We start from the raw sequence: 13377 nt of genomic DNA on the forward strand, positions 1-13377 counted from the left end.
GATCCGCATTTGGAAAGAGCGAGCATTTTCGTGAATTTTTCTGGGCAACCAAAGTTATCTGGGGATAGAGTATCCTTAAATCCTCCGGGTGTTGAGTAATTCATTCATTCTGCACAATTTATTATGCTTGAGTTACTTTCTTGCCATACTTCCTGAGGACAGCAGTGAGGTTGGCCAGCATCTCTGTAGATTTCATGCTCCACGTGTCGAAGACAAAGCCCTTGAACTCGCTCATATAGAGAGACATTGCGTATGGCTGGGGACGTAGGAGACAGTGGGTCTAGTTGAAGTGCTGACATTTATATTTATACAAATATTATTATATTTGTATTTATACATTTATTTATATTTCTAATTTTTACCTCACCCAAGACCAGTGACACCTTGAAATTCATTTCTGTCTAATACCTGAAAACCTAAACTTTAACTCCAAACTCATAGCCAGACCAAATTCTTCCAAAGTATGATATAGTATTCTATCTCCTGAGTGGATTCTAGGGTCTTAGCAAATTTGAGGGGTGAGGGATGCATTAGATCTTTGCGAGGCTTGGATTTGGAATATTTCTGATAGTTGATAGCAAAACTTTATGCTTATCAATTAGTAGGGACTTAAAGAAGTAAATCTTGGAGGACGCACATCCTAGCTGGTATTTACACAAGTCAGAGGGAACAACAATATATTAGGTATACGGGTTCATATGAATGGGAAAATATACAAAACATACCCATTTACTGGTATTCCCAGAACCATCCATTGAAATGCACTGAGCTGGATGACAGCAAGTGGTAGTAATTATGCTGTAGTAGTGATGAGGATATCTAACAGATGCCACCCTTCACAAACACAATCACACTTAATCTCCACAACAACCCTTGCTAAAGATATCATGAGACCATTTTCAAATGAGAGAACACTGGTATTCAGCGAGTTTGTCTTGTCAGTTCCCCTAGCATCCGATCCCAAGACAAGGATTGTTATATAGGGGATTTTTTGAAAGTGTAATGTTGGGTAAAATGTGTCCAGGAACAAAGGAAGCAGGATAGGACAGTAGAGTAGTCCCATCTTGACTTTTTGTGCCCCGGTATCAATCACTTATTAGCTGCAGGCTGCCCTCAGCCTGAGAATGCTATCTCTTAGGCACTTCCCAGCAAGGTAGCTCCCTTCAGTGGGAGATGCCTGTGAGGAGTGGGGTGCAGCTAGATGCTATTAGCAGCATCAGGGAAAGGGGGTGCAACAGCCTGGCCCAGTGGACCCAAGCGGGTCACCAACAGAATCTTTCAGTATTTAATTCATCGCCCAGAGCTGATGTAACTTCTAAATGGCAGAGCCGGGATGCGAACCCTGATCTGCTTAAGCTCTTATCACTACAGAGGCATGGATTAGCCTATTTATCCTACTATCTGAAGCTTTATACAATTAGTATTTTTTTTTCAGGGCCTGCTTTGTGCCAGACACAATGCTGAGAGCTGGAAAGGGAGATATACTGACCAGGAGTGAAATGTGGCTTTACCATCGTTTGTGAGCTGCCTCCGAGGCCTGAGCCATCCTGACGGGGGACTGAGAGATTAACGCTTGTTTTTCTCCTAAAGGCTGACGAGATGCAGGATGTGATGCATTTTAACTACACTGCGTGGCCTGATCACGGGGTGCCCACGGCCAACGCTGCAGAAAGCATCCTGCAGTTTGTACACATGGTCCGACGGCAAGCGACAAAGAGCAAAGGCCCCATGATCGTGCACTGCAGGTAACCTCATCAAATGCATTGTCGGTTAGAAATCATGGAGGAAAGTGCCCACCATTAAACCACTGATCAGACTGAATGAAGAGTTAAATGAATTATGATTTTTTAAAATGTACGATTAACTGAAGTCTTACTAGATACATGATTTACTTATAATACAGCTATTTATATCCTGTAGTATATGAGATTAATAATATTATTGCCATTATCAGATTAAAAAAAAAAAAACCTAAGGAGTAGAAAGATTAAGGGAGTCACAAAAGTTCATGCATCCAGAAAATGAAGGAGTTAGTATTCAAATCTAGGCACACCGGTCTCCGAAGGCCGGGCTTTTAAGCACCATGTGATGGTACCCTATCCTGTCAAGGATTCTGTGGAGTTTATAACAGAGCCAAATACAAAGTCAAATTAAAACTAGCCAATCACAACCCAGAGTAATATAAATAGACATAAAACACAAGTTGAAGGAAAGGTGAAATAAAAACATTCAGCTCGCGAAGATAAACATATTTGCTAGGTTTCCCTTCCACATTATCTCTAAATTTCCAGATGGTGCAGACAAAAGGGGCTATATGATCTACTGCATTATCAAAAATCAAGGACCACACTAATCCCTTACAGAAGGAGTTATCTTTGAATTTAAGCTTTCTTTCCTACCATGTGAACAAAGCTCCATCAAAATCCAGCAGTGTGACGTAATGTTGTTGTGAAATGTTTATGCAGCCTCAGAAGAGCAGGGGATATAAATGCACTCCTGTTGTGTATCAGCTGTAGAAGCGGAATAAAGCTGTCAGACGAGGCATTGGCAGCCAATAATCCTGGATCTAGTACCTTGGTCTGTGAACTAGAATGGCTAAGGGTGTGTGTGTGTATGTGTGTGTGTGTGTGTGTGTGTGTGTGTGGGAGAGAGAGAGAGAGAGAGAGAGAGAGAGAGAGAGAGAATGTGTCTCCCTGGAAAGAAAAATGTTTCATAAGCTACCAAGTTTCTGATTAGGGAGACTACCCTTGCTGTCAGTCATTCCCAGGTCAAAAGTTTTGCTTCACCAGATGAAATTATCTCATCTCAAAATGGTTCTTTCCAAGAGCAGAAGATAAACCTGCTCGACCCTGGGGTCAAACACATGGACTCCTTTCACGCACGTAGCTGGGTAGCAGGTATAGTTCTGGATGTGACTTTGCAAGTGTTCACCCAGACACAGAACATTTAATCAGAGAAGATAAGTCCTAAGAGGGAAGAATTGTCTGGTAGAAGAAGCAAACCACGGTTCTGAACTCATGGTTTTTCCTGTTGGATTTTCTCTCCCAGCACATCCCACGTGTAAATTGGTTTTGATTTCTATTTCCTCATATTCCCTCACAATCGGGAGTTCAGAACCAGTTGGCACTCCAGTCTGTGAGTGATTGGAGGAAAAGGACGGCTGACTTTAACTGTAACCCTGCGGACTGTGGTGGAGAATAGGTCAGCCCATATCACTCCACTTCCCTCTATGCTCTGAGCCCTGGGATTTGGGGACTGGGAGAGACTGGGTCCAAATATTAAATCTGATTTTGAGGCAACTATCTGGGAGAATGAAGCAGACTAGCACCCACTAGCAGGGCGGATGCACTTTAAGGAAGGTCAGAGACGATGAACTTGACCTAGGGCTGAAGACGCACAAATTACCATGGCCCCAGCCCTAGAACTAGGGTGTGGACATCTCAACTAAACTTTCTAGTTGGGTGTGAGGGCTTAACTCTGAGGCTACTCAGAAGACTGGAATTGTTTACGTGTATCAGCTCCCTGGGGGGCGAGAACTGACTCTCCAGGAGGCTCCACATGGAATCCTTACTTTCCTAAGGAACAGAAACCCTGGGGGGCGGGATGGGCAGGTGTGGCCAAGGCAGACCCACACCTCTCTAAGAGAGGTAGCAGTGATAGAACTGTGACGTTAGGAGACACATCAACCACAGCTGCATACTTAAACAACAGTTAAGCGGGAAATATTGTCAGTTTAGTCTTTTTTTTCAATGATGCTACATGTAGTTTTTGTGTGTTTTTGGTTTTTGGTTTTGGTCTTTTTTCATCGCCAATTTGTTTCCAACAGTGTAGAAGCGCTAAGTGATGTGCTGTCGGAACCTCTTTTTCAGTGCTGGAGTCGGTCGGACAGGAACATTCATTGCCCTGGACAGGCTCTTGCAGCACATTCGGGATCATGAGTTTGTGGACATCCTAGGGCTGGTGTCAGAAATGCGGTCATACCGGATGTCTATGGTACAGACCGAGGTAGGAACATAATCACATGTATTTTTAAATTTGCCCTTGACTGAAAAACTTCCCACTATTCAATCGCATATGTCAAAACCATTGTCTCGATTTTTCTTTTTTTTGCATCTGCCGTTCCCAGTTTCTTATTGTGCACATTCAAACTGCTCTAAGGTATAAAAGAAACAGATATTAGTCTTTAGAAATCCATTTGGTGTACATGCCCACACTTTTATTGATGTTACAGGCCCTTCAGTAACCCAGAGCGCATGGGTGTATCTATAATGGAATAAAAGCTCTTTGAACAGACTGAGAGTTCAGTGAAGGTGACAGCCATCTGGGGAAATGCCACCAAGTGGAGACTTTAAAACTGATGTGATTTAATTTCTATATAAAATGCTAGATTTGACTCAATAAGTTTGTCATTAGTTTGCCCTTCATGTGGCTCAATTCACTTTTGATGATAATATGGATTGACTTTGTGCTTTGTGATGAAATAAAATCCTTACAATTTTAAGGATTTCCAGCCTCTCATCTACCAGCACTGCCAGTCCCTTGAGCTAAATGAATGGAATCGTCATTGTAACAACATGGAGGCATCCCCAGAAATATACATCAGCGTTACGTGCTCTCCTTTCTCCTCTTCTCCCAGGTACTCTCCACCTCAGAGCCTTAAAATGCACTCAGGCTGGAGTGGCAGCCCCAGACAGACAGCATCACGCTGCCTCAGAGCAGCAGTGGGTGTGCACCTGTGTGGGTTCACAAACCTAAGCACAATAGTTTCTTCGTAATCCTAGTCACCCAGCCGTACTCGCAACTTCTTAGCTTCGGGCGAACACTAATCCTTTTTGCTCGAGGAGTGTGTGTGGGAGGAACACTTATAGACTGGAACCCAGCCTGGCCTGACCTCTGACTCAGTTCCCAAGGGATTAAAACCTGCCTTAATCTTCCTCATGTTTTTCCCAGCAATCACCACTAGATGTCAGTATAACTCAAAAGTCCACAGTCCGGGCTGCCGTCTCAATGCTTCCGGCTTCCCCTTTCCCCCCCTTTTCTCTCCTGCCTCCCCATCCTGTCCGAGCAAGGCTTGGCACAGACGTTCCAATCTGTTTATTTCTGAGCTCTAGCAAGATCATAGCACTTTGGAAACAGTAACTCATTCACATTCAGATGGCTCAGGGATGATTAGGAAGCAAGACATCTATTAGTGTGCTCACTTCCTTGAGATCACTCACATTCCAGTCCTGCTACCTTCTAATTTACCACTGTGGAGACATAGACATTATCCTATTATCATAAGTTTAAAATGTCCTGGTTTCCCAGACAAGCCCAACTACCTAGTGTCTTATGGGGATTCCCTGGTGGTGCAGTGGTTGAGAGTCCGCCTGCCGATGCAGGCGACGTGGGTTCGTGCCCCGGTCCGGGAAGATCCCACATGCTGCGGAACGGCTAGGTCCGTGAGCCATGGCTGTTGGGCCTGCGCGTCCGGAGCCTGTGCTCCACAACGGGAGAGGCCACAACAGTGAGAGGCCTGTGTACCGTAAAAAAACGAACAAAAAAAACCTGTGTTATGAATCTGTCCATATTTTTGGCTTTCACTTCCATAAATCTATATCCTCCTATGTGATTAAAACTCTCTATTATGTATATTGATCTCCAAGCTTCAAAGGGCCACTCCTTATTTTAAGTATTTTGGATTTGATGAACTGTCTGCCCCCACTGACTTAATGCATACCTTTTATAATTTTATAGACTGTGATTACAGCCTGTTGGCTTTCAACTTTCCAACAACAGAATCCTAATCCCTTTTTCAAAGGTCTACCTTCACATGGTAGACCCTCTATCCAATTTTCAGTGCCATTATCTTTCTTCATGTGTGGTAATCCCAGGACACCAGGGTGACCACCATGTGCCTTTCTGTAAAGCTGAGAAAAAGTTGGCTTTTCTCTGTAACTTCCTTTCCTCAAATTTTGATTGCTTCTTTGTTTATGGTAGTATTTTAGGTTGACATCTCCAGGGAAACAGTCTTTTTTAAGTACGATATCCCTTCCCTGAACTCTCGTGGGAAAATTCAAAGTCAGCAGAAGAGGCAGAGGTCACCACGGGTCACTTATTTTTCCCAACTGTTCCAATTCACTCTTGAGTTCCCTCAGGATTTTGCAGTGATCCTCTCTAGTTCAAGTTATTTATTTATGTCGGTTTTGTCAGTTGTGTCTGGAACCTCTCGTCCAATGATTTACCTCTGTTTTTCCTCATTCCTGTGCTCTTCGTGGTTCAACCTGTAACTTGAATGTTAGGATTTCCTTAACATCCTCCTTGAGCTCATTCACGCCCCAGTCCTGCTGCCTCCTAGTTTACTGATGCTAATAATAAAGAGCAGAGTAAAAAATTATTTTTCTTCATCATCCCAGAGCACTCGTTTGACACTAATGGTTTTCAAGAGGCCAGAATGATTCTCCAGCAGAGTCAATGTATATACAGAAACCACAGTGTGTTGTGTACAGGTTACCTCCCATGCTGGTTTTTCATTTTCCTACGCCCTCTTGACGGCCCATTGCCTTGATTCTAGTACCCCACCCCCTCTACAAACAGCAGAAGTCACTGATTAATTTGACCATATCCTCAGGTGCATGTTTCAAGTCCCTGCAACATGCCGCACGGGCCGTATTTTGATGAGCCCTTTTCCCCTTTCTCAGCTGACCAGGCACGCTGTGTGGACCCCTGCACAAGAGGAGCGAGGGGTAGTCAGAGAGTAGGGTAGTCAGGCCAGACCCTGAAAGAGGCCCGGGACCAACCCTGACCACTGTACAACTCATTTCACCTCTCGAATCTCCCATTCCGATGAACAGATACACCCTACGATATATAAAATAAATAACAAACAAAGACCTATTGAATAGCACAGGGAACTAAACTCAGTATTTTGTAATAACCTATAAGGAAAAGTATCTAAAAAAAGAAATAGACATAGATGTATGTATAACTGAATCACTTTGTTGTACACCTGAAACTAACACAACGTTTTAATCAACTATACTCCAATTTTTAAAAAAATTAAATAATAGGGCTTCCCTGGTGGCGCAGTGGTTGAGAGTCCGCCTGCCGATGCAGGGGACGTGGGTTCGTGCCCCGGTCCGGGAAGATCCCACATGCCGCGGAGCAGCTGGGCCCGTGAGCCATGGCCGCTGAGCCTGCGCGTCCGCAGCCTGTGCTCCGCAACGGGAGAGGCCACAACAGTGAGAGGCCCGCTTACCGCAAAAAAAAAAAAAAATTAAACAATAAAAATATATATTTTTAAAAAGCTCCCATCCCTCATCTGTAAAAAGTGAAGGACAACGTTCATTAGTTGTTTGTTGTAAAGTATACATCAGGTGAACCGATATCATCAAGATAAGTGCTTTGAAATTCTAAAGTGCCACATGTGGATGGCCTTCGCCTCTCCTGGGCTCTCTTCTATTTTTATCAAAGGTTTTCTTTAATTTTCCTCTAATAGGCTTTCCCAGGAGGTCAGGCCTTGCTTTGAGCAGCCACTTCTCCTCATTGGCAGCCTCCTGATTTCTCAGGAACTCTCAGAGATGAGTCTGTAAATAGTCTTTTATTTACTTTTCCTGTGGCCTAGCTACTTTATTTACGTATTTATTTAGACACAAAGTTTGGCCACTGCGTAGGTATGGGTTGAGAAACCAGGCAGTCTCTGTCCTTATCGATGCCCTGTGCTTGACTCAACACCAGAAACAATGGAGGCATGTGTCATAACAAGAAAGGGAAGCTCAGTTACTGATGTAATGTTGTCACAATATAAGGGAATATATTTTCCCCAAATTTTGTTGAAAAATACATGTGAGTCCAGGGAAGTTTGAAGTATTTAATTTTATCCTTTGTATGAAGTTGTCATACAAAAGGTCCTTGAAATCCTGTGGTTATCTTAACTGGTTCTTATTTAAAGGCTATTTTTAATGGTATTACTTAGAGAGAAACTCCGGAAAATAAGGAAAAAGGAGAAATGACCTTGACTTCATGACATAAGGACAGCTACTCTCAATATTTTGGCGTACCTCGTCTCGGCCTTCATTCAAGTATAATGTTCACACAATTGTGCTCATATGCCCTATACACATATGCTAATTTTACATTCTGATTTTTCACTTAATATTTTGCTACCTGTATCATCCCAAATTGCCTAAAACTCTATAACTCTCATTTTAAAGACTGAATACTGTTTCATTTTATTTATTTATTTTTCTTTTATTTATTTTTTAAAATTATTTTATTTATTTATTTTTCTTTTATTTATTTTTAAAAATTATTTTATTTATTTATTTTTGGCTGTGTTGGGTCTTCATTGTGGTGCACGGGCTTCTCACCGCAGCGGCCTCCCCTGCTGCAGAGCACAGGCTCCAGGCACGTGGGCCTCAGTAGCCGTGGCACGCAGGCCCAGCAGCTGTGGCTCGTGGGCTCCAGAGCACAGGCTCAGTAGTTGTGGCACACGGGCCCAGTTGCTCCGCGGCATGCGGGATCCTCCCGGACCAGGGCTCGAACCCGTGTCCCCTGTACCGGCAGGCGGACTCCCAACCCCTGGGCCACCAGGGAAGTCCCATACTGTTTCATTTTAGGTATGCTGTTGCTTACTTCAAACATTCTCCTTTTTATAGGACATTAAATTGGATTCTTTCCTTTCTTACTTTTATCTGTCCACAATGCCATTTATTAGCATTTTATTAATTGTACCTCCACCAGCTGTAGGTAAAAATGATTGCTTCAACAAACTCAAATCATCACTGAATATTATTTTTTTCCTTTAGGTTTGCTTACTTTATAGATAAAAAATAGTTTTAATTTACAATTTTTTATTACTTGGCCATTTTTTGCGTATGGTTTAATATTTTCTCAGTTTACTTAAACATTTAATAGGCACAAACTAAGTGCTGGGTATTAGGAATAAAAAGACACAGTCCCTGCTTTCCAGGAATATTTGGTCTAGTGGTCAGTGTATTTTATTTATTTGTCACTTTAAGTGTGCATGTTACTGACGTGGATGAATTTTAAACAAAGATGAAGGTATCAACATTTGTCATAATTCTAGAAAATATTCCCTCTCAGTTTCTGGTTTGCCCTTTATTTTATTCTTTTTACTCCTTTTTATATACAGTAGTTTAACATTTTTATTTGTAACTTATTTCATTGTTTAAAGTTTAAACAGTCCTTCCTTAAAGTAATCAGAGAAAAATTAACCTATATTTTCCTTTATATTTTTATGGCTTAATTCATTAAACTTCCTGGAATTTATTTCAGTGTATTATGAGGTGATGTGCTTTTTTTTTCAAATAGCCCCATGATTTATTGCTTGAATATTCATTGCCTTTAGCATTAAGTAGTGATAGTCTAAGCCCTATTATTAATCAAACTATTTCTACAGTTGATTCTCTTGGATTTTCTAGTTATAAAATTGTGTCATATATATATGGAATCTTAAAAAAAAAAGAAAAAAAAAACTGGTTCTATGAACCTAGGGACAGGACAGGAATAAAGACTCAGATGTAGAGAATGGACTTGAGGACACGGGGAGGGGGAAGGGTAAGCTGGGATGAAGTGAGAGAGTGGCATGGACATATATACACTACCAAACGTAAGGTAGATAGCTAGTGGGAAGCAGCCACATAGCACAGGGCGATCAGCTCGGTGCTTTGTGACCACCTAGAGGGGTGGGATGGGGGGGGAGGGAGACGCAAGAGGGAGGGGATATGGGGATATATGTATGTGTATAGCTGATTCACTTTGTGATAAAGCAGAAACTAACACACCATTGTAAAGCAGTTATCCTCCAATAAAAATGTTAAAAAAATTGTCTCATAAATAATGAAGAATGTTTCCCTTGACATCACATCATAGCATTTAATACTGCCATAGTATTAAAATATTATACTTTTGCGCAGAGGTGTCTTGCTCTGAAACCCTTGTCTCTGGCCCCAGGAGCAGTACATCTTTATCCATCAGTGTGCGCAACGGATGTGGATGAAGAAGAAGCAGCAGTTCTGCATCAGTGACGTCATCTATGAGAATGTCAGCAAGTCTTAGTTCAGAATCCAGACCAGTAAGTGGAGAAGAACCCATCATGGGCACCCTGTCTTAGCACAACAGGAGAGGGCATGATATGGGATACGACAAACGCAGCAGTGGCTATCTGTGCTGACTCTGACCCCACAGAGGTGGTCACGGGGAGGTGGTCATAGGGAGAGACAAATACCGTAGCAGATCTTTGAGCTTCAGTGGGCCTAGGTTGGTGGGTGTGGCACGCAAGAGCTTCAGCAACTCATGAAGATTTGCCCTGCATTCCCTCCACCCTGAACCTTAAATTACTCTGATATTGGATCTGTGCCTGCAATATCAGGATATTACCATCCAATGCTATTTATCTAGATACTTTATGTAGACATTTTACTGACTACAAGGGCCACACAAGGGGCTACAAAGAAGACATGAGCTAAAGTAGACACCCCAAAGAAGAAAAACAATATTGACAATAGTCTTAGGTTAGCGGAGTTTTCAAATGCCTTGATCTCATCTATTATGTGAGTACTTACTTGAGAGCATCGTGAAAAAAAATAGTTACACAGTCAATGCCTTGTGCTCACGTTTTAACTAGGACATCAGATTTCGGAGGTGTAAGTAATCTTGGCTAAAGTAACAAGTAATCTTCTAACTCAACTCAGTAAACAGAGCGTAGAATGTGTATGAATATATTAAGGTTGGAGGGATCATTGACAGGGAGAGAGAGGACAAGGGTGCCTTGAGGAAGAAGTATGGAAGGATGTGGACTAGTGAGTACCAGGATAGGATTAGCATCAGACCATTACATTCATCAACAAAGACAGACAGAAAGCACAAGGAGGCAGGAAGGAAAAAGAATAAGGAAAGACAGACAGAGACAAATTTGCAGGTAGAAGGAAAGACAGAGACACAGAAAGGAGGACTTGCACAGAGAAAGATGCACAGATAAACCCACGTCCACATGGGCTGTGGGGTTGAGTGTAATGAGAGCTAGTGATGGAATCAGGAGGCGGTCGCTGTACTTCCAGCCACAGAGCTGTTGATGAGGGGCTTTGCTCTCCCAGGCTGCTTATTGTCTTCCTCTGTCTCTCATTTACAGGACAGGACATGATGTGAACCCCTCCTCCCTTGCTTCCAAGAGTTTTTTTTGGGGGGGGGCTCTACTAGCCATTTGCTAAAAAGAGCCCTGCTTTACAGTACGTGGCCAAGGAGATAATTTATCTCATAGAAGCACCGGGAAGACTTAGCCTTAAAGAGCCTACAGTGTCTTTCGGACTCTCACTTCTGGACATTCAATAATGGACCAAATTCAACCGGACACCAGAAAGGTCCAGAAGCTCTGCAAAGGGCAGGAAGCACAACACTTCCGAAGAGTTTTGCTGGCCCTTTGCTGGTTGGGCTGAGTTTTTTGCTGTTGTTTTTAAGTGCAATAATTTTTGTACGTGTGTGATTTTATCAGAACGTTGAACTGTTTTCTGCCCGCACTATTGAGCAAGCTCGTAACCCAAGAAGGATCAGGCATAGTTGGTGTCAAATTATACCTCATTGTTAAAAAGAGGCATGCCCACACATGAAAAAATGGCAATTCTGCTGCAAGGAAATTGAACCAGTGCTATCTATAATCCAACATAAGCTTACTGGATCAGCAATGGGGAGGGTGGATCGGGGGAGAGAGAAAGGCTCTTCCCACAGATCAACTGCGTATCTTTTCCAAATATGAAGAGCTGTAATTCAGCTTCAAAGTAGAGTAGAAAAAATATTTAAGTCTTAATTGTTCTAGTTCTTGATGTTTTTTTCTTATTAACAGTTCAGTGTTTCCTCCTTGGCCCTCTTGGACTAATGTCACTGTCCAGGTTCCTTTTCAACAAACTAGATCTGGTTCAGAAGACTTTGAAGTCTCACTCTTTAGACCCCACTGCTGTCTGAGCAATCTTGGTGCCTAGGGTTTGCGTTCCTCTTTCTGTTGACCTGCATACACGTAAAAGCTATTTCTTTGCAAACTATAGGCTGTGAACACGCACTTTCCTTCCCCCAAAGAGCTGGGAATTTATGAAGTTGTGGCAATGAACTGCAGCATGCTAGGACAATGATTTGCCTACATTTTGGGGGGGGGTAATATTGTCAAGCATCTCTATGGATTCTGACAGAGATAACTTTCTGTTTTGTTTTCTTTGGGGTTGTCAGTTTCATTTTAACCTGTGTAACTTGCAGCAATCTATTCTTTGCATTTTGTATAATTGCAGTACATAATTGTGTCTTGTGACATGAACACTGTCAGAATGGACACAGATGGCATCCTGAAGCCTGTTACTTTGTGTCGCTTCCTGAGAATGAAGAGGTGATGGATATACAAAGGAAAACATTTTGAGTTGAAAGTAAACACAAGCTTGCTGCTTCACTGGAGCAGTTGGCTGTCCTGAGCCTTCCTGTGTGTGTTTCAGGAGGCTGTGTCCCCCTCTCTGTGCATCCGCCCCTCGCCCTGGATCCCCGCTCTCCTGCGCATCTCCATGAAGCCATGCACGCATCGTCAGTTTCACATTTTATCAGTGACCTTTGTAAAGGTAAAGGATGCCAAGTGAACAGCTCTGCACCCCACTGTCTCTTGTCACCAAGGCCTGGCCACAGCAGAGCCTGGCACAGTTCTTTGCAAGACCTGGCCAGGCAGGGAGTCTCAGGTTCTCCTCGTGGGGAGAGGGGAGGAACGGCAGAAGCTGTCCAGACCCCACAGGTTAACAGCTTGGGCTCCCTGGGTGTTGTCAGCTTTGACTCGCCCCCACCTCTTCCTCCCCTTCTCACCTCCCTGCTGCCACCTTCTCTTCTCACTCCCACCCCTTTAAGTCCCTTCTTGGACATGTTAATAATGTACCACTCCATTCCCAGGAGTACATGTGGCTAAAGAAAAGTAGCAAGTGTATGTGTGACTTCCTTAGGTTTTCGCACACGGACAGGTCAGGAGTGAAGTAAGCAACGTTGGGTGAGCTGATAAGACACCTGCTGGTGCAGGTGCGTTTCCCATGTTCACAGACTGGAACTTTACTTCCCTGAAACTTAAAGCACTTCGTAAATGTTTTATGATTTTCTTGAGCACCCCTTCCAGGTAGGAATCAAATAGTCCCAGATCAGTTTTCCCAAAAGAGAAGATGAAGTATCCAGAGTTAGACGGAAGCCTCAGAGTTTAGATGACAGAAAAGTCACACCAGGCACTTAACCAGATCATTCCTTCAGGGGTCTCCACAGCCGTCACTCTGTACATCCCTGGTACACCGGTGCTCCTGAAGTGTACAGTTTATGATGGGAAAAGCATCCATCTGTCTGAAGACTTGGGTTTCAATCCCGATAGATGAC

General features: G+C 43.0%; 1 protein-coding gene across 1 annotated transcript in view; it reads left to right on the forward strand.

Moving 5' to 3' along the window:
- Positions 1–12625, forward strand: part of PTPRO (protein tyrosine phosphatase receptor type O) — a 117279-nt gene extending 104654 nt beyond the window's left edge. The window contains exons 24-26 of the mRNA XM_089920073.1: positions 1591–1745; positions 3870–4005; positions 9955–12625. Of these exons, the coding sequence (XP_089776199.1) occupies positions 1591–1745; positions 3870–4005; positions 9955–10059 (396 nt within the window). The 3' untranslated portion in view covers positions 10060–12625. The remainder of the gene's footprint in view (positions 1–1590; positions 1746–3869; positions 4006–9954) is intronic.
- Positions 12626–13377: the final 752 nt, after the last annotated feature.

This window comes from Delphinapterus leucas, chromosome 11, assembly GCF_059928025.1.
Source record: "Delphinapterus leucas isolate spDelLeu-1000000601 "Yukka" chromosome 11, BTC_Dleu_Yukka2, whole genome shotgun sequence".
In the NCBI taxonomy this organism is placed as follows: domain Eukaryota; kingdom Metazoa; phylum Chordata; class Mammalia; order Artiodactyla; family Monodontidae; genus Delphinapterus; species Delphinapterus leucas.